The following is a 22,756-nucleotide window of genomic DNA, read 5'->3' on the forward strand; positions in this document are numbered from 1 at the left end:
ATAGATAGATAGATAGATAGAGAGAGAGAGAGAGAGAGAGAGAGAGAGAGAGAGAGAGAGAGAGAGAGAGAGANTATATATTGGTAGATAAACAGAGATAGAGATAAAAATTATTAAGATTAGATTAGATTTTTGATCCCTTTAAAGTATTAATTAAAGTTTCAATGTTCTGATGAAGGGGAATCTTCTTCAACAGCTCAACGAAGGCACTGTGTCTTTCACTGTGTAATTAATTAAAATGGTGAAGGTTAATCATTAACAACATCGAAAATCTTTTCTTCATGTATATGCACATGTGTATGTATAATTATTCTTTATATATTACTAAATACCATTTTTATTCCTTTGGGTTGGTATAAACAAAACGCATTAGAAAGACCAACACATTGTCACACTCAATCTCAAATGATACTTTTTAATTATGACATTCCTTGTTTGTTAATAAAAAAAAATCACTTGATGAATTAGAAACAAATACATGTGCTCATTTCTTCAATATTTCTTTGTGTAGTTTAACTACAGGTTTAGCTTTTATCCTAAGGTTTTTAATTTGACATAAATCTCATGGTCGGATAATTCCAGTACCTCGGGAGACTGAACAGGATGGGAGAAAATAAATTCTGAAGATCAAAGGGCGTGACTGTCCATTCTGAATGAAACTAGACCGCGGAGAGGAAGGGCGGACGTTGTAGATGGACCGCAAACACCTGGCCGACTCGACAAACTAGGTGTCATTACGACTGCGGGAAGCCGCGAACAACCCGACAGCACAGCAATCACAGTTTACACTCGTGTTGTATCCCAAACTGTATTTTTATAATCAGATCAACTGTGACCGGGAACGCGCACTTCTTATGCACCTGGTTTTCTACCGAGTTTTTTACCGGCCGAAGGTATCCGTATTGCGGTATTTTCAACGGTCGATAGTCGTTCATTAAAACAAGACGTGATGTACAGCGTGTTTCCTCCTGGAAATGGCTTTTATTTGATTTATCGCCGTATCGAAATCAACAGGAGGTATAAATTTTAATCTTTACCCTCAAATGTTTGTTTTTTGTCAAGGTATTTAAAACTGAAAATTTCTTGTTTTGGCATTTTCGTTAAACGAGACACCGAGTATGAATGATGTTTTTCTCCCTTGCTACTTAAGAGCGGTAACAACATAAATTTAAACTTACTGCAATCTTGTTCCAACCAGGACAGGAGTTTGTGAAATGAACATAATTAATGCTCTTAACACAGTTTTCCTTATTGTAAATTTTGATTTTTAATACACCTTTCATAACACATCAGAATCAACAACGTTTTATGATGCCCAACTTTTTCCATAACTCTTATTATCTAAGGTATTGGTTGAAATAAAAAAGTTAGTGTCACGAGCGGGATTCGAACCCGCAGCCTTCCGCTATGTTGGGTAGGTTGCCCTGGCAACTTCATTAACAGCTCCTCGTGGCCACTTCATATGTCGCCGAGAATCGAATAGATTACATGACATTTGAAAAATGGCCAAAAGGAGGGAAAATTCGAAAGGTAGGTTGAGATGGGGAGGTGGTGTCCGAGTGGTTCGAAGTCACGATAGCTCAAGTGGTAGAGCAAAGGCGTATTTAGCCAAAGGTCGTGGGTTCGAATCCCGCTCGTGACACTAACTTTTTCATTTCGACCAAAACCTTACATAAAAAGATTAATTAATTGAAAGAAGTTATTTGGTCAATCAGACTACGAAATATAATGGATTTTTCCATTACCTCGACCTTTCAACGGGAAAATTGGCCTCCTTTCCGTGCCTTTATCTTCGGAAATGCTTGACCAAAATTAATTAAATAAGATTATTTATTTAAGAACAACTACGAATTTACAATATTTCCATTCTACTTTCAAGAACGGGCCCAACTGTTGCATTTTGAATTCTTCTAATTCTTGAAATTTAGACAAAGAAAGGAACTGCATCATCTCTTATCACAAAGTTACATAATGAAATCCACCAATGTACTCCAAAAACTTTTCAACCCACGGTTTGAAATTTAGTTTAAGTAATTATAATTTTAAATAGGCAATACAGACTCTTCAAGTTAATCGGCAAGTTCGTGAATGAAAAAATTTATATTGCCAATGACAAGCTGTTCAATAGGAGGAGAACCTTCATGATTCTGTAACGACGAGCAATAAGTTACGTAGATAACGGGATGATTAAAATTAAAATTAAAAGAAAACCGAAATGGAGAAGCTATCCTAATCCTAATTTAGAAATGATGACACTCTGTGCAAACAGGACATTTCGCAGGGCTACTGCCTTATTGGATGTCGAGGAGGACAGGTAATGAAAAATCACGCATAATAATAAAAATAATAGGTAAAAATATCATTTTTCTTTATTCACATTTATAAAATTTTGATAAGACTGTTGTTCATTTCCTATTAAGAAAATATTCCTATTAGAAACGCTTTTTCTACTGTGCTGTTATTCTTCGGCTGCCAAGGAAGAACAAGGTAATAAGGTATCCCCTGTTGTTAGACAAGAACAAAAAATGATTATATAGTAAATATAACGCTGCTAGGAAGCGTAGCAGATGTGATTTGAAATGTTTAGTGAAAAAAATCTGACAGGAAAGCCGACGACTAGCTTAAAGCTTTAATCAAAAATAATTCACGGTGTACCATTCGTGAGATCGCAAATATGCCTTAGCGCAGGTGCAATTTTGCATTTACATAAACCTCGTGCTGCTATTACGGAAAAAGCCAAATGAACTTTCTTGAATCACTCCTAAACGTTTCACCCAAGACGATCGGTGCTTTCGGTGAGAAAATTAGAAAGGAATCTTTTGATCACAATTATTGATTTATTGATTACTGTAATTAATTTAAACAACTAAGAGCCTATTGAGAAAGACCTAGATAAAAATGCTGTTTGCAGGTCAAGATATCCAGCGACACCTAATCTTGTTCGCTGGAAATTTAAAATTAATAATTTAATTTAATTAAAATTAAATTATTTACTTAATTATTACAAATTATTACTTAATTTAAATTACTTAAGTCAGAAAACCTTAAATATTAATTTATTTAGGTTTATTCATATGTCATCTAACAAAAATAGGTTTCTTGAAAAAATAAGATATTGAAAAAAAAAAAGATAATTACTTATTCGGAAATCGTGAGATGCGATCTGGTGTGATGTAGGTTTCTTTATCGTGCCAACGTTTCGATCTTTATTGAGATCATCTTCAGGGCCTGGGATTTATAAACATGGTTTCAATTGAACAAATAGATGTAGGATGTGGAAAAAATTCAATCAAAGTATTTCTACTCACTCAAAGTGTTTGTTTTGTGCGTGATTGTGCCATTCTTGCGTGTCGTGTTGAGACTCTCAATGTTTGTAAATCCCAGGCCCCGAAAATGATCTCAATAAAGATCGAAACGTTGGCACGATAAAGAAAATGTTTTATCTGAAACCTACATCACACCAGACAGCATCTCACGATTTCCGAATAATCATCGACTAACGGTCACTAACGCCGCACGTTAATTACTTAAAAAACAGCAACATTGAAACAGAAAATTCAAAAACAAATAAAAATGTAAACAAAATTGGTTTGTCCATTTTAACATCGAGTATTTCCACCTCTGGCACGTATCACATCCGTTAAACGCCTTTGCATTTCTTTGAAAAGATTTCTGATAAAATCTTGAGGAATTATTCAGAAATCGTGAGATGAGGTCTAGTGAGATGTAGGTTTCAGAAAAACATTTTCTTTATCGTGCCAACGTTTCGATCTTTATTGAGATCATCTTCAGGGCCTGGGATTTACAAACATTGTTTATATTTAACAAATACATGTAGGATATGGAAAAAGTGAATTTATACAATGCAAAATAGATTTTTTTATATTCAATCAAAGTATTTCTACTCACTCAAAGTGTTTGTCTTCTGTATAATTGTGCCATTCTTGCGTGTCGTGTTGAGAGTGCCCATGTTTTTCTGAAACCTACATCACACTAGACCGCATCTCACGATTTCTGAATAATTATCGATTAACGGTCACTCATCACCACACATCTTGAGGAATTCTTTCCTATTCATCAAGAACAGCCTTTACCAAGTCTTCTAGGGTGATAAGACATGGGTTTCGCCGTCGTACTCGTCGCTTAGGTTGGTCCGAAATGAGTTCTACTTGGTTTAAATCTGGATTTCGAGTTGGCCACACGTAGCACTCAATTGCAAGTTCATTCAGGTAGTCATCCACAGTACGTGCTCTACAGAGCCTGGCATTATCTTCATTAGCAAGAATCTCTCACTGATGTGGAGTGCAAATGGTACTACATTTCCTCGATTATGTCTTTAAGTAACTCTATGAAGTTAGAGATTTTCCTCTGACAACAACCAATTCGGTGCGGGCGTCCAAAGAAATGTCACACCAGATCATCAATAACCCTCCGTGGAATGCCACCTGAGGAACCATACAGCATGAGGCTACTCTTCTTCTGAGTGTCTCCATATGAACTTATCTGAAAATTTGAGGCCAATTCTCACCTCATTTGTAATGAAAACTCGTCTCCAATCTTCCAGTGTCCAATTTAGCCATTTTCTAAGGTATGGTAAGAAGAGGTACACTAGCCAGGTGTCGAGCCATGAGGTTATTTTCATCGAGCCTTTTTCTTAAAGACCTGGAGGAAATAGAAACATTTCCTACTTGGTTTCGTAGAGCCCTGATGACGGATGAATTTATCGTCTCTCTCGTCTGCAAACTTAGTTCGACCTGTCGTGGCATTCTAGTGTGAAGCCCTGTTTCTCAGAAGCGCCGATGAACCCTTCATTAGATTCTCTTCTTTCTTAGATTACATCTTGTAAGTACCTCCGAAGAACCTACCGGTACCGAAGGGGCTACTCTTCTTCTGAGTGTCTCCATATGAACTTATATGAAAATTTGAGATCGATTCTCACCTCATCTGTAAAGAGAACTCGTCCCCAATCTTCCAGTGTCCAATTCACATGTTCCCGTGCGTATTGAAGCCTAGCCATTTTCTAAGCTGTGGTAAGTACACGAGCCGCGTGTTGAGCCCATTTTTATTAAACCTTCTTACAGTTGTAGAGGATAGTCGAAACATTTCGGATTTGTTTTATCAGATTTCTTATCTCATCTCCTCCATCTTCCGAAGAGCCTGATGACGGATGAATCGACCCTGACCTGGCCTTGGCATCCCTAATGTGCTGTCATGTGAACTGTTCTTGCCACCTAATGTAAACAATTGGCCCGCCCTTTTTAAAGAAATACTTGTTAAATTAAAATTTAAAAATTTGTTTCTCCACTTCAGGAAAGAGTCTCGTCTAATTAACGTTTCTTATTTTACAAACGGTTAGGTAGCAGTTCAGGTATGTTTAGCTTAATTACAGTTAACTCGCAACGCTTGTCTTTGGGCGAACTTCGCTTTTCAAGATCAGAGGTGATCTTTTATATCTGAAGGGTGCCCCCCTTCGGACTCTGGGAAATGAACGGTGTCCTCTATGTAATTTAGGTTTTAGGGAGGCTCATTTTTTGGCTGAATGCGCCATTTTGTCAGAGATCCGTCGTATACACTTGAATTATTCTGTAATTGCAAAAGACCAGCTGAATGTTCTTTTTAAGTATAACTTTAGGAATTTAATTAAATCTGCTCGACAGGCCTGGCACTATCGGCATGAATTAATGGTGGAATTCAATTTCTAATCAATCTTTGTTTATCTTTTATCTTCATTGTTGACTTGTTAATATGGCGGTGTCATCTGCGTATGTGGCGGTAAGTGTATTTTCATTTGTAGGAACATCAGAAGTAAAAATTGTGTACAACAACGGAGTGAGTATTTATGAAAGCGAATATTTAAGAAATCCATTTAAAATTTATTATCTTTTTTAATGGAGAATTTTAAATTATATCTAGCTTTCTAGTTGGTTCGATGGTATATCAATTTCTTTAACCGAATGCTACCAGCGTATACAATTTTACTTTTTTTTTAAACACCGCCGGAAGCATTCCTCGAACCCCTCTTCGGGCACGCTATTATCCTCTAAACACCTTATTCAAGAATCTTGATTTTTTATATCAATTTTTTTACAAGGGCCGAGAGCCGGAGATCTGTCAGTACGGGAGCCGTGATCCGCCCTGCCCATTACTCGGTAACCCTTTCCCGACGGGCGTTATAACAGCTATCAAATCCTGATCCGGCCGAATCCGCCCGGTACTCCACTACTGTTAAATAGGCGTTCCCCTATCCCACGGTTTCTCTTCAACCCACGCGTGCATTACTTATTTGCTCCGGGAATCGATAAAACATCGCCTCCGGTTATGTCTCCGCCCTTATTATCAACTAGATTCGGACCGGCCACGACAGCACTTTAAAATTATCCTACCATCGAATTTTGGCTAGTTTTATTTCAGAAAAATAGGAGCCGTGAATATAAACTATTTTTAAGATAGTGACCGCCATTTCTCATGGCGTATCTGATCAAAAATACTGAAAGACTTCGCAATTTAAGCAAAAGAATCTGAATTTAGGAAAATCTCGCCACATTAAGATATCACACTACATCAACAAGGACACTACTTTTACTCAAAAAGGACAAAATTTTCCACCTTCCACTTTTTCAGTAAATACATTTTAACTTGGCCGGCCGAACTTTTAGGCCGATGTGTGAAATTAAATAAAAATACCTCAGGGCTCAGTGCCAGGTCCAATTTTGTTTTCCATGTACATAAATGATATGCCCTTAAAAGAAATTTTTTCCCCATTAATTAAGGTTTTGTTTGAGATCAAAAAATCAGTGTCACTAGCGGGATTCGAACCCACGACCTTCGGCTAAATACGCCGCTGCTCTATCACTTGAACTATCTTGACTTCGATCCACTCGGACACTAACTTCCCATCTCAACCCCACCTTTTGAATTTTCCCTCCTTTTTGCCATTTTTCAATAGATTACACGACATTTGTTTAAAAAAATAATACACCTTTTGCATATATAAAAAGTCAATGTAGCTGTAGAGATGGTATAAATTATTTAATAATGTCGTTTGTTCTTTTAAAATTTTCAAGCACACTTGAACAAATTTACTTTGTAATTATTTCTTTAAAAATTATTGTGAGGAGTTTGTGCCATTTTTGTTAGTCTTTAATTGTATCCATGTTAAAAAGTGAAAAGGTGAAATAGGAGGTGTGTCGGAGTAGAACAAAGATGGCACTGACACACCCTTCACGAACCAAGATCCTTTTTTCCCTTTTTACCGCATAAAACCAGACGAACAATTCTTCAACAAATACTTACTCATCACAGATGGATTGAGCCTGATTGATGTGGTGTTACATAACTTCTGATTAGTGAATTTGACCACTGATTCAGCCCTTGTTTCCAAGTTGACTTCAATTCAACAAAAATATATATATTTTTTAAATTTTGTCTTCTATAGTTGTGTGAGGTTTGAGGAGGGGGTGATGTACTTGTCCTTAAGGTCGTCTCTGTTCAGTTAGGTCAGTCCATTTTTGTTTTCACTAAATATTAGTTACCTATCAAACAGTGAAACTACTTACTTACCAATCTTGCAAATACCAACAATCTTATACTGATGGGCAAATTAACCCACCACTCAATTTTTTGTAGTTTAAAATTAAATCTATTATATTTCTACATTAAGTGCAAGTAATTAGTAACGTAGACAAAATGAACAGTAAATAATACTTATTTACGCTCTACATGCAGGATAATGCTGGGCCCCAGGAGCACGTATTGCGGATGATTATCTGAATGAGGTCGGAATCGAATGCTTGGTGAGGCCAACTCAAAATCCAAATTTGAACCCAATCAAACACATTTGGGACCAATTTAAGCGACGAGTACGACGGCGAAAACCTGGTCCTAACACCCTAGGAGAGTTGGAAAACGCTGTTCTTGATGAATGGGAAAGAATTCCTCAAGATTTTTTAAAATTCTTTATTCAATAATTTTCTTTTTAGAATTTGTTGATAAACTTTTTCTTTCTAAATGTCTTATTTTTACAACCAAAACTATTTTTGATATGCAAAATATGAATAACAATGAATAACTACATACATTAAAATGGAAAGGTGGAGCGTTAATTTTGTCTTTGAATATTTAATTTTACTTACCTACCTAACAACCAAATTACATAATTAACAAATTACAGAGTATAAACCAACCTATCTAAATATTACTTACCTACTTAACAAGAAAACTACTTACTACTAAGTTACAGAATACCAACCAACTTATCTAAATATTACTTTATTTATTTATTATAATTCCAACAGAAAGAATCTACAAGAGGAGTAGTCAAAAAAAGGCAAATAATAACAAAAAGAACAAATGAACAATTAAGCAATAATAACAAAAACACAAGACTTAATGATTCAAGGCAAGTAAACATTTTAATTTAACTTTAGCTGAATTCAAGGAATAGCGAAATACATCTATTTTATTAGAATAATAATTCAGCAATCTCATTATCCTCGGTAGGGGTGAATTTAGTCCATATTCTGTTTTGTAGTGTGGGACAAAGAACAACTTATGGTTCCTAAGTGGTCGCTGAGGCACACATAGCGATAAATGTAAGTTCAGGATATCAATGGCCCCATTCCACAATTTCCAACCCCAAATGAGATCGGCAAAAATACGGCGGGAGCTAAGCGACTCAAGACCAAGCCAGTTCAGTCTTTCCAAGTAATTCATGTGTGCAAGACAAAATCTGAAGGCCATTATCCGGGTTGCTTACTTACCTACCTATCAACCAGACTACTTACGCACGTACCGCTGGAATACCATCTAACCTACCTAAATAATTACTTACCTGACTAATAACCAAATAAGAACCCAATAATGCCTAATAACTAAACCATCCTTAACTTTTTACTTACCGATCTACCGAATACGGACCAACTTATCTGAATTGTATTTATTTACCGAATAACTTATCTACTTACTTACCTATCTCACTAACCTAACCAACCTACCTGAATATTACTTACTTAGCAAACAGCCAAATACTTTACTAAACGAGTTACTACCAACCATCCTACTTATGTATTACTGACCTATGTCACAACGAAACTACCTAAACTCGCCTAGCTCTCGCCATCTACCAATGAATCCATCAACCAGCTAACATGTGGGATGTTTCATACGTTTTTTATGAAGATTAATTTATTTATCTTGCAACTGATACCTTACAAGCACTTACGCTATTGGAATATAGGTTAGTGTTTATTTTATTAAAATGCTATTTTGCTCTATGTCTGTCTGTCTCTCTCTCTGTCTGTCTGTCTGTCTGTCTCTCTCTCTCTCTCTCTCTCTGTCTGTCTGTCTGTCTGTCTGTCTCTCTCTCTCTCTCTCTCTCCCTCCCGCTTTTGTGTTGGAAATTTGGGCATCTTCAATGGTGAGTCATTTTCATTAGCCGTGTTACTTTTTGAACTTTAGTAATAAGTGAAAGGGTGAAAGAGGTGCGGCTTTGCGTCAACATAACAAAGATGACACCGACACCCTTCACAGACAAAAAGTCACCCTTCACTTTTTTTCACAAATGATGAAGAACAGGACAAACAGAAATTCAGTTAGTCGTAAATGGTTGATGCAGTCAGCCCTATTTTTGTAGGTTTGTTTCAATACACGATCTTCTATTTTTCCATTCTACTTTGGGTTAAATTTGGATATAATAAAGGAAAACATTTTTCAAAAATTTCTCCTTGAGGTACAGTCCAACTAAAAATAAGGATCAAGTGCTGATAAATTTAAAGATTTTATAGTTTTTTGCTTTATTATAAAACTTTCAAAGAAGTGGGAGGAAAATTTTGTTTTTATTGATTCTACATTGAAAAATGTTCTTTTAAATTAATTTTTCAACTTTCCAAATATTTTTGGCTTAACTATAACAGCAAAATAGTAAAACCATGTCATATCTTAACAATAAATAATTAATTAACCGTTATTAGGGTCTAATTCCACACCCTCGGAGCAAAACTGTGTAAGACAAAGTTCGGCTAAATGAGCTAAGTGCATACTCCAGTAAGTCTTTAGGCCTGGCAGACTGTGTCTAATTGGCAAGTCGAAACTACTTCCTTTTAATTCAATGTGCCCTTTTAAATACATCGAAACATTTTGATAACTCTACTTGTAGTGAGATTTTCTCTGTGGTCTGAGGTGTGATAAACTTATTGTATGCTAGTTTACCTATCACCCTGTTCTGCATGCTGATTTTTATTCAATCAGTCGCTTTTCTCCATTTATAGGTTTTTCCAGAAATATTTTCCAAGGAATGGAAAGGTGTTTGACGGACGTGATTCTTGCCAGAGTTGGACATACTCGTTATTAAAGGGACAATTTTTTTTTACATTTTTTTATTATTATTGATTGACTGATTTTTTCTCAATATTTTTTTTTGGTTAGAAGGTGTGTGTGTGTGTGTGTGTGTGTGTGTGTGTGTGTGTGTGTGTGTGTGTGTGTGTGTGTGTGTGTGTGTGTGTGTGTGTAGTTTTTAGGCTAGTTTCAAATTTTTAATTTTTTTGTAGAAAAATTATACAGGGTACCTCAGACCCAGTTCAACTTCAGAATTGTTGAATACGACCCAACCCATCCCGATAAATCATTTTAAAGGATTTTTACGCTGAAAACAATGGTGCAATCGGATTTTAAGTTGATCAAAATATGTCAAAGTTTGAACCAAAACAATAGACATTTGGTTTGCTATTTATTAATCACATTTCAAGTTCAAACTGCCTGCCTTCCGCAAAGATGCAAAGAGTGGTTCTTTTTAACCACTCTTCACCGGTGCTCAGAACGATGCAGTCAGGGGAGATGGATTGACAAGCATTTTCCATCCTTTGCCGCAGTTCTTCAACTGAGGTTGCTGGGTTAACATTGTTTATTAAATGGACCCACAGAAAATACTCAAGTGGAATAAAATCGGGTAACCGAGGAGGCCCTAACCCTGTGATGAGGTCCTATCCACCTATCCGGGAGGTGAAGATTCACATAACGTCTCACGTACAAAAAACTGGGTGCGGGGCATCCATCAATCTGGAGAATCATTCTTTGTCGTTGTTGCAGAGGAACATCATCTAACAGTATTTGTAAAACATCCTCAAAAAATTGAACTGATCATTATTTAAATAATTTTCGTAGAAATATGGCCCAATTCATTTATTTTCGACAAGTCTACACCAAGCATTGATATTGCGAACACCAGTGATGACAAGAGTACGAAATTCTCGGATTTTTCTCTGCCCACGTTTGAAAATTCCAACGGTGCCAGTAGATGTGAACTTGGATTCATCAGCACATTGGATGCATGGAAGAACGTTTTCTTCAGCCTCCCAAATCACCGTTTGTGCAAAGAACGTTAAAAGCCTGTCATAATCAGAGTCCCGAAGTCCCTGGACAAGATGAGAACGATACGACTTGTAAGTCCGGATTACATCTCTAATTTTAATTTTTGAAATATCTAAAACCATTCCAACAATTCAGAGAGTGGAATTCGCATTTTCGCGAACATACAGTAAAATATTCAGTTCCACGTCGAAATTAAGCTGCCGGTTTCTTGGTGATGGAACAGCAATTGATCCATATCTCCTCATATTCCGAGCACACACGAATCAACAGTGGTGGTTTACTCTGAGCCAATCAGGAAATGTCTGGAAGTACAACTCGTCTGCACTTATCAACTAGCTATTGATCGGAAAAATGTGCTCTTCGATTCATTTTGAATATCGTAAAATTGATTTATTTCCAGGAATTAAGATTTGCTCCCATTATGCGAGTTTGACAAACTATGACACAATGTAAACAAAAAAGGCAGTTAATGTTTACTTTAGTGAAGAAGAGACCGGCTCCTATATAATCTAATCTAGTGAAGAAGCAAATTATTGGAATTAACAACGAAACAAACGAAATGCATTGTTTTCAAACTTTTTGCCAAAACTGTCATTTTGGACCAATTTAAAATCCGATTGCACCATTGTTTTTAGCGTAAAATCCTTTAAAATGATGCGACAGGATGTGTAGGTCGTATTTGAAATTTTGAAGTTGAACTGGGTCTGAGGTACCCTATTCAAAAAAGGTAAAAAATTTGAAACTAGTCTAAAAAATATTAAAGACGTATTTTTTTTTTTTTGATAGCATCATCAAAGGGGGCCTTCTAAAATGGACACCCTGTAGACTATTTCTTAAAACTGTAAAACGATTGATTAAAAAAAAAATCTAGTATTTTAAATATTTCATTGTCGTAATTAATCTTCTTTTAAGGCAGATTACAAGAAAATGATCCGATTTTCCTAGCGGTGAACGGAAACAACCCAAATCATGAATTATTCAAGATTGGTCAACTTTGTTGAGTGACCTTTAGGACTGTCGAAATGTGAACTCCGGCTCGACGGGGGAATCGAAGGTATTATGGAAATTGTACTCGTAGATCTGTGATTTCGGGAAAGGCTTTTTTGGTGGAGGATTTTGACCGAGGTTGATACAGAAATCCGAGAAAAAGTCGAACCGAGTCGAGGCGGGAGTAAAGGCAAAGATCAAACAGGGTTTATCCTGAGAAGAAAGCGGGCGGTGAGCTCGAGATCTCGTGTCAGCGGATCCAAGATGCCATCGTGACGTGGGGGACCAGAACCGTGGGAATCTCGGCGGAGTCGCCTTCCCAATCCGAAGCGAGGCCCGGGAGCCGATCTCGTGCCATCGTCGGTCCGGTCTCGTGCCCCCGCCTCACTCCGGGCATCTCCCTCTTTCTTTCTCCTCGGTCGACTTCCACGACGGAAGCGTGTTGACTTCGGGCACCGGTTTTTGACTTGGACAGACGTGAAAAAAAAGCAAAAATCCTCTTTTCACCCGATCAAAAATATCCTCTGATGAGATATACAAAGGGTGCCGAAGAAACGGGAAAGTGAGCACAAAAGAGAAATGGTATTTTAATCGGCAGGAAATAATAACTAAAAGCTATAAATATTTAGCGACGGAATTTACAAAACATATAAAGCAAATCCATCTAAACTACCCTAAAAGGAATAACGATATTTGTAATTTATTCTTATTCTATTAATTTTAATTAAATTAACCGATATATTCTTGTCAGTTGGATAAAACAAATTAGAAAGTACAAAAAAATTTTAATCCTCATTTTTAATAAAGTATTTACTTAAAAATAGTAAACATGAAAATTACTTTTGTAAACAAACACCATTTCTCGACTTTTCTCCATTTTAATCCAATTGTATTCTCTTTAACCATGGAAAGACATCATCTTGAACCAGAATTCCGCAATATTATTGTTGGCGTTTTTCAGAGAGTGGTCGCCCGGGCTTTATCCCGATTCCGAGAGACTGAAAGTGCCAATAGGAGGCTGGTAGTGGATCTCAGCGCTAAAGGAGGACAGAAATATTATCATAGCTGCAAGACTGAATCCTTTCTATAGTGCCCTACAGATCCTAAATGACTTCAAGATGTTTTGGCAAGGCCTTTATCAAGTGGGAAGTTGGCCTCACATCGTATGTCCATTTGAGACGATCTGCAACAACAGCCCGTCACAGCAACTCAGGACATGGTGCATCGAGCGCCTGACGCATCATTTTAAAGGATTTTACGCTAAAAAAATGGTGCAATCGGATTTTAAATTGGTCCAAAATGAAAAAGTTTTGGCAAAAAGTTTGAAAACAACGCATTTCGATTGTTTCGTTGTTAATTTGCTTCTTCACTAGATTAGATTATATAGGAGCCGGTCTCTTCTTCACTAAAGTAAACATTAACTGCCTTTTTTGTTTACATTGTGTCATAGTTTGTCAAACTCGCATAATGGGAGCAAATCTTAATTCCTGGAAATAAATCAATTTTACGATATTCAAAATGAATCGAAGAGCACATTTTTCCGATCAATAGCTAGTTGATAAGTGCAGACGAGTTGTACTTCCAGACATTTCCTGATTGGCTCAGAGTAAACCACCACTGTTGATTCGTGTGTGCTCGGAATATGAGGAGATATGGATCAATTGCTGTTCCGTCACCAAGAAACCGGCAGCTTAATTTCGACGTGGAACTGAATATTTTACTGTACGTAACGATGAACTAGATTATCGACCTGCTGGATACAAGAAGTCTTTTCAGAGGATCTTCGGAAGAGGTTAAAACATTGTAATTTTAGCTATAATTTTTAATTGTTAATGTATTCCATTTAAATCAATATTTAGATGCTGAGCCGGAAAAAAACATAATGTACTTCTGGCCCAAAACACCATGTTGTTTTAATTTCCTATTAAGGTTTTAAAGTAAGATATCCAATTATTGTTGTAATTATTGTTTTTTCATGTTTTAATTGTTTGTTTATATGATAATAAAACAGGCCCTGAAGATGACAGTATAAAACTGTCGAAAGCTCGGCGAAAACCGTAAGAAAGTTTTCTCTGTTTTGACCTCTTCCGAAGATCTTCTGAAAAGACTTCTTATTTTACTGTATGTTTTTATTATTCGAGGGAGCCCAAAGCCCCGGAATAAAATTTATTTTCTTTTTCTGTTACTAAGTTCATATGGAGATAGAAACAGATCTAATCTGGTCAGATAGGATTTTTTCGGGTTAATTAAATTTCATTTAACTTTAAATTTTTCATGTATTATATTAATACAATTTCTTGTAATAAGTATGTTAATCCAAGACTTCAAGCTTTAACATTTTGAGGTGGAGATTTTAACGCAGGTGTAAGTAAATGCTTTCATATAAATATACTATAAACATTTTATTTATAATAATTACAGAAACTGAATTTACATTAGAAATTTGTCAGTTAAGTTTAATACATAATAACAATTAATACGCAGGAGGCATAAATGAGATCAGGTACAATTTTAAGATCACAGGTATCAGGCTGGCCGTTATTTAAAAGTATTGTCTTGTATTGAAAAATTTAAAAAAATCAACAATTTTTTCGGATCTAGAATTTAGTGACTGTCCAAGTCTGAAAAGAAAGTTTTTAAACTTAATAAGGCTCTCGCGTTATTTACAAAGTATTTACACGTTTATTTATGGGGGGAAATCAATGTAAACAAGGACGGACGGGCTCTGAACGGTCGTCCCTTCAGAAGAGGATCTGCGGTCAACCTGTCGGCTTTTGACAAAGGTCAAAAGGGCTACCACGGCCTCCAGAGTGGCCCTTCGCCTTCGACGACGACCATCCTGGCACCACTTTGGTGACACACGACCGGGTTTAGGTGACGGACCAACCTGACCGCCTCCTCGGGGCCGACGCCGGCTTTTCCTTCCCGAAGAAACCTCGTCACTTGTTCCAGACATGCGCTCCATCCTTCTTCATATCTGAAAATTAAAAAAAAAAAAAAAATTAAAAAATACTTATACAAAATGTAGGGTTTAAATATTCAGTCGCATTCTTATAATCGGATTCTCGTTTGGAACGAGATGTCAAAAATTACACCCTTCGTGACGTTAATTCGTCATTACTGACAAAACTATTACCGTCTGGCTAGGGTGATTTCTTATTCCAAGACAATTTTGTAAATGCGTTCTACAAACAAGTCAGAAATATAAGTAGAGAAAACCAAATTTCAGAAAAGCGGTTCTAGTAATGTAGTGGCCAAATAATTACTGAAAATATATCGAAACGTAATAAAACTTTTACACTTTAAATATTACGAAATATATTTTAAAATTCTGTCGCTATAAAATTTTGAAAAAGTCATATAAAAATGGAGAATTTTGATAATTTGTGGGTTGAATATAAATTGTTATCCCCATATCAGAACATAAAAATTTAATCAGTCCATACAAATATCGTTAAAATATATTTTGATTTATCTTTGATACAAATTCTAACAACCAAATAATAAAAAAAATCTACTTTTCAAGAAAAAGTAGTTAAAATGTCATGAATTAATTGGTTGCAACTTCTGTGCTGGTGGTCTATGTTGCAACTTTTTCGTTTTTTAAATTATAATAAAAGACTTGTGAAAAATTGTATTTGACACTTTTTGATAGAACATGGTAAAAATAAATGTGAAGCTTAGCAACTTCTGTCGTACAAGGACTTAAATTAATTAAGACTTAATTTTGACCTCTCACAGAAGTTTCCAGTGATTGAAAATTAAAAAACAAAATATGTTTTCTTCACGTTCAATAATTTGTTTTGCATCGACAATAATTTTTATTATTAGTAGGTAGTACAATAAAAAAATAAATGAAATAGATCATCTAGTGTCAGATACATTAATTTCGCCCATTACCATTTCTTTCGGAATGGTCTTTTTTGTTTTTCCAGTATATTTTCCGAGAGATGTGTCAATTCCAGAATAAAACATGGGCCTAAATTTAACTTTTTGTTTAAATTGGTTTCTTTTAAAAATAGGTATCGTTTTGTATTAGTAGCTTTATAGTGAGAATATACTAATTAGAGATAATACATTTTTATTCTTGTATTGATTATAATTTAATTTTTTTAATAACTTTTATGATAATGGCAATGATTCCTGGAAAATGGTTAAAAATAAAGGATAATCAGAAAAGTATACCATGATCAAAATCCACGGGTGTTATATTTTATGCTGCGCTTTTATCATTAACGCTAAGAAATAGATGAAAGTGAAGAAATCAGATTGTGAAAAAAAATCTTCCACACCTTAAGAACCCCATGATATGATGTCAAACCAATACACACCGGTTAACAATCTCTATAATTAAATATCTCAATCCCCCATCGCCTTCCTGCAATCATATCCACATCTGGGATCAAAAAAAGCATGAGACACTCACACACACAGACCCAGAGGCGATGGTGTAAAACCGAAACGCGTCCGACCGCAAATCAGCTATTATTACACGCCTGAGAAAATTGACAGTCTAGAGGTGTGACTCCTGGCCACCTATACTTTATTCAGGACTTTTCCAATTGTATTGAATACTCTAGTTAGCAGTGGTTTCGCTACTAACAATAATAATTATAAAATACTGAATATTACCTATTGCCGCCTTGTTCGACTCTCCTGAGGCTCTGCAAGTGCCTGACTGTAAGTTCGAGTATGTCGGCTTTTTCCAGCTTGGAGACGTTCTCTCCTTCGCTCTGAAGAGCTGTGACCATGAGTTCTTTGAGTTCGTCGAGGCATCTGTTGATTCTGGCGCGCCTTTTCCTCTCCAGCATCGGCTTCATTACCTGCAGACAAGGTACCATTTTTCAAAATTTGCCCGATTAGTATATAAAACGTAAGGCTACGCCTTTTTAAACGATCTAACTTTAAAATGATTCAAATACAGTGGATCCAGTACAGCAATGTCTTGGTCCATTGAAGTTTGTTGATATTTAGCTCTAATTTAATAACAATTTTAGTTTAAGAATATAGTCCTGATGTTTTTCATCTTTAAAACAAACAGACCCAAGAATTGCTGTCAGCTCGGACCCGTCACGCTTCTTTACTAAATACATTGGCCGGCACAAATTGATTTTCTTTTCATGTAAAACTTATTTATTATTATCATTAATATTATTTTATTTAGTTTATGATTTATTAATTATGAAAAAAATTAATGTATTGTCTAAGAAATATACATCTTAATGTAACTTTAATCCAACAGTTGATAATTTCCATGTTCTTCTGGACATTTTTCGACATCCAATTGGAAAATGATCAATGGCGATTGTAAGTTATTTCATGTCATTTACTTGATAATTTTAATTTAAAAAAGAGGGTGGAAATAAATAATCGAAAAGGTTAGTAAGATATGAGTAGGGGCTGGAAGAAATCAAATATTGTCTCTGAAAAGTCAATTATTTAAAAAATAAGCTGTTTTGGGGGTTGAAGTTGTTATTTGACAAATCCATTGTATTTTAGTTTTAGAACGATCAATCCTCAAAGCAGATAATTAAAGTTTAACAATATTAATTTTAATTAATTATAGTTTGTTGATAATGTCTAAGACGTGCAGAATCTTTAAGTGGTCGGTGATGAAAGAGGATAAGAAGACTGAAATACCTTTCTGTATTGGTAAGTCCTACTGACGGGCTGCTGCTGAGTCTCTGCCATTGCTTTTCTTATCCGTTCGCCAATGATTTTGAAAATGTGTCGACCGTGGGTTACTTCTCTATTGGAAGACGTTGCCCGGACTGAGCTCCCTGACGAACCGGCTCTGGGGCCAGGAACGAAGGGGGGCCGGGGGTCCGCCTCCTCCTTGAAAGACCGTGGGAAACGCAGAACGGGAGTTCTCACACGTGCCTCAGGTGGGTCTCCTCGAGCTGGAGGGGGCACACGAAGGGCACACGTCTTCAGCAGCACGCTTTATGCTGTACGCGCCGATTCCTGCCTTTCTTATTTGCTTAGCCGGCTTCTCACCTGTATGGATTATACCAGACACTTTCATCCCCAAGACAATGAGCGCGCCGCGTCGAGAACCTCATTGGATCATTTCCATCGAGGAGCTAATTGCGTCAGTGACTTTCTCTCAGACACTATTTCCTGTACACAAGGAACGTTAAGTAAACAAAAGCTCTTGCCCTTACTCAAGCTGATCATCTTTCCATTTCAAAGTTCACTCTGATCATTTAACAACTTTCAAGTTTATCTGGAAGTCTGATTAATATGGTACTGTCTATGTAAGAAGCAGTGAAATAATAAAATAATATATGGGGGGGGTTATATATTGAAGTCCACAACCCCTTTGTTTTATTTTTTATTGGCAATATATATTACGGGACCACTTTTCACCGTTTTTCAAACAAAAAACGTACTAATTATTATTAATCCATTTATGTTTAGTGGGCTAATAGACTTAATTACTTCTTTCAATTAACTATTCTTTTCTATGTAAGGCTTTGGTAAGATAAAAAAGTTAGTGTCCCGAGCGGGATACAAATTAATCTCAATAAACTCGAATATACAGGGTGTTCGTCTAATCGTATTACCAACTTTGCCAGTTGATTCCACATTCAAAATGGAACGAAAAAGTCCTAATTAACTATGGTCCGAATCTCAAGAGTTTCGGAGTTATTTCACTTTTTCTGATTTTTTAAGATTTCTCGACCTTGCTTCAAATAAACGATAATAACTAAAAAACTAAAAAGTTTTGGAAAATCCATTGAGACCATTAGGTTAAATAGGTCCTAGGTTAAATTTCCCATAAGATGTGGTCAATATTAAACGGGTAAACGTAAGTTGAAAAATTTACTATTGTGATTCTAAACTAGTATTTCCAAACCTAGAGACCAGCAGATTTCAGAAAACGTACTCCATTTAATATTCTTTTTAGTGGTGCAATTGCTTTTTTAATTACTTTTTTCAAAGGTGAAGAAATTGATCTAGGAAAAGAAAAAACCGTGGTTAAAGGATTGGTATGGTGGAAAATTAAAAAAAATACTTAAAGAAATTTTGATTGAAATCATTAAACATTTTTTAATTTGGGTTCGAAACCGAAATAGTGCAAGTGTTTACTGATTTACCAACACGACTGCAACTTTGATTAAAGAATTATTGTATTATTCTTCGGAATAAAAGAGTTTAAGATTCAAAATATTTTTAGTTATGTATGTGATATCTTGTTAACACTATGGCTACTTTTTCTAATGAATACGGTGATATACATCTTATGTACAGGTTTTGCGGGTTTAATGCAATGGCAGCGCGTCGAAAATACATTGCGGAGGGTGGAGAGCATTTAGAATCAAAATTTTAAATCGTTTAATAAATTCATTCAAAATTTCCTTAAGTATTTTTTTAATACCATACCTATCCTTCAACCACGGTTTTTTCTATTCCATGTTCAATTTCTTCACCTTTGAAAAAAGTAATTAAAAAAGCAATTGCACCACTAAAAAGGATATTGAATGGAGTATGTTTTCTGAAATTTGCTGGTCTATAGGTTCGGAAATTCTAGTTTAGAATCACCATAGTACGTTTTTCAAGTTTTAATTTTTTTTCAAAGTTCTTGCCAATAAAACGTTTATTTCACTAACGTTTACAACTTTAGTATAGATCACATCCTATTGGAAATTTAACGCAGTTTTCAATGGTGTCAACGGATTTGACCAAAACCTTTTAGTTTTTTAGTTATCATTGTTTATTTGAAGCAAAGTCGTGAAATCTTATAACATCAGAAAAAGTGAAATAACTCTGAAACTGTTGAGATTTGGAATGTAGAAACTTCTGGCAAAGTTTGTAATACGAGTAGACGAACACCTTGTATAAAAACATATCTGCAATTTACACATGTAAGATTATTTATATTGAACTCATTTTTCACTCAGGTTTTCATCTCAACTAAAAACCTTAATTATTTATATTGAACGTTGAACCGTACCTCGTTTGAGCTCAGAATATACTGATCTGCTATTTATCGTTTCTGTAGGATCAAATTGATCCTTAACACATGGGCTCTTCTTTCCGAAAATAAAAACATCAATTTTGAAGCGAAAAGAAACGTTTTTAAATCCACGTTCTACACAAATTTGTGTCCCACAAACAAAACCTTTTATTTTGTTATTTTCCAAAATCCCTTAATTAAACGTTCCTTCAGTAAAAACATAATAATGTCTCTCTGAGGTTGAGATGGGAAGTTTGTATCCGAGCGGGTCGAAATCACTACAGCTCAAGTGGTGGAGCAGCGCCGTATTTCGCCGTAGATCGTGGGTTCGAATCCCGCTCGTGACACTGACTTGTTTTACGTTCTTTCATAAAGATTAATTAATTGAAAAAAGTTAATTGGTCAATCGGACCATGAACTGTAATGGATTTAATAATAATTTCTAATAAATTTTAATGCAGTTTATAATAAAAATAAAATAAAAATGCTAGAGAAAAGAACTATTATAAAATTGGCAATATCCCTACTCCCATAGTTTATTGTTTAAACAATTCCCAGCTGAGAAATCGTTAACTGTCAAGAACTTTGAAGTGAATTGAATAAGTGAAATACTGATAAAACGACTGGTAATTAATCATCCTTAGACGTTTAACTTTCTTCCCGATTTCGTGACGGCGAGTGAAGTTTCCTTTGTCAGGACTTCTAGAAGTCCGGCCCGTCGAACTTTGCAAAGACCCCGGTAAATCGCCAGGTCTCTTTTTCTATTATTTAATTTTAAAGAACCTGGCTATCGGCCCTTGGTAAACGTAAGAGCGGGTGCCAGCTCCGAGAAAGAGAAAGTTCCAAAGCACAGGGCGCTACCACGTCAAACGGTGGCCTTTAACTATAATAATAGTTAAGACTAATTTAATAGTAGTATTTACATTTTTAATTAAGGTATCAATTTCTTTACTTTTACTCTAATTTAATTATCTCGGGACAGGAAATTTACAGATATGACTAAGCGGATAGATTTTATTTATTATCTGTATAATTAATATAGGATTTATAGAACGGATTAGCGAAAAGAAAAGCTATTAATCTTATAAAAATGACGTAGATAAAAAAAGAATACCCATTTTCATAATTTAGCTTGCTTGCTTTCTACAACTCTTCCCAACAGCGTATTATGTAATGTAATCTTTTTTTTTACAATCAACGAACTATGAAATGTCTTCAATATATAAAAAATTATATTTATTTGCAATAACGTAAAAATGAAACATGACAAAAATTGATATTTTCACAACCGATTTAGCAATTTCACGACATCACTTTGATTAAAATTTATTAACATTTTGTTATACTTATTCAGAAATCGTGAGATGCGGTCTGGTGTGATGTAGGTTTCAGAAAAACATTTTCTTTAACGTGCCAACGTTTCGATCTTTATTGAGATCATCTTCAGGGCCTGGGATTTACAAACATTGTTTACATATAACAATTACATTTTGGATGTGGAAAAGTGAATTTATACAATGCAAAATATATTTTTTTGTATTCAATCAAAGTATTTCTAGTCACTCAAAGTGTTTGTATTCTGTGTAATTGTGCCATTCATACTAGTAGAATACGGAGTAAAAATACTTTGATATATTTTTAAAAAATAATATTTTTTTTTATTCAATCAAAGTATTTTTACTCCGTATTCAACTAGTATGAATGGCACAATTACACAGAAGACAAACTCTTTGAGTGAGTAGAAATACTTTGATTGAATAAAAAAAAATAATTTTGCATTGTATAAATTCACTTTTCCCCATCCTAAATGTATTTGTTAAATGTAAACAATAGTTATTCAGATATCGTGAGATGCGGTCGGGTCTCACAATATCTGAATAACTATCGATTAACGGTCACTAATCTCTACACAAATGTAAACAATGTTTGTAAATCCCAGGCCCTGAAGATGATCTCAATAAAGATCGAAACGTTGGCACGATAAAGAAAATGTTTTTCTGAAACCTACATCAAACCAGACCGCATCTCACGATTTCTGAATAATTATCGATTAACGGTCACTAATCACTACACATTTCGTTATACATTGAATATAGTAGGTATATCAACTAAAACAATCGAAATGATTAAAAAACACTACGAACACTCTGAATTGGGTACATGGACTAAAATTGGAATTACTAATTATTTAAAAAAAAAAGGTGTAAATCACTGCGTTTTGTTCCCACTTTTTCCCCGTTATTCCTCGTTAATTTTCATGCTTTTATAGAGAGTGGTATATGCATTGGATAGGGATGGGGATAAAGGGGTTGTCACAAAGCACAACAGAAAACAACACCTATCCTGAAAAATAAATTCAAATCAAGAATCTAGACAAAATTAGCTCCAAATATCCAATTTCACAAAACTAAAAAACTCCTAGTGTTTATCCAAAAGCCAGAGTGA

General features: G+C 35.3%; 1 protein-coding gene across 1 annotated transcript; it reads right to left on the reverse strand.

Annotated features, from left to right (window-relative positions):
- Positions 1-14,732: 14,732 nt before the first annotated feature.
- LOC106674357 (enhancer of split mgamma protein-like) lies at positions 14,733-18,185 on the reverse strand. Its single transcript, XM_014407003.2, has 3 exons — positions 17,992-18,185; positions 16,984-17,174; positions 14,733-15,328 (listed from the first exon to the last, which is right to left on the reverse strand). The coding sequence occupies exons 1-3, from the start codon at positions 18,040-18,042 to the stop codon at positions 15,145-15,147; spliced, it is 426 nt and encodes a 141-aa protein (XP_014262489.1). The 5' UTR covers positions 18,043-18,185; the 3' UTR covers positions 14,733-15,144.
- Positions 18,186-22,756: the final 4,571 nt, after the last annotated feature.

This window comes from Cimex lectularius, unplaced genomic scaffold (genome assembly GCF_000648675.2).
Source record: "Cimex lectularius strain Harlan isolate CLEC.00 unplaced genomic scaffold, Clec_2.1 scaffold24, whole genome shotgun sequence".
NCBI classification, from domain to species: Eukaryota; Metazoa; Arthropoda; class Insecta; order Hemiptera; family Cimicidae; genus Cimex; species Cimex lectularius.

Coding starts and splice junctions, on each gene's coding strand:
- LOC106674357 (XM_014407003.2), bottom strand. CDS start 18,042: ATGGCAGAGACTCAGCAGCAGCCCGTCAGTAGGACTTACCAATACAGA. Junction 17,175..17,991: donor GGACTTACCAATACAGAAAG/GTATTTCAGTCT, acceptor CCTTGTCTGCAG/GTAATGAAGCCGATGCTGGA. Junction 15,329..16,983: donor GTCGAACAAGGCGGCAATAG/GTAATATTCAGT, acceptor TTTAATTTTCAG/ATATGAAGAAGGATGGAGCG.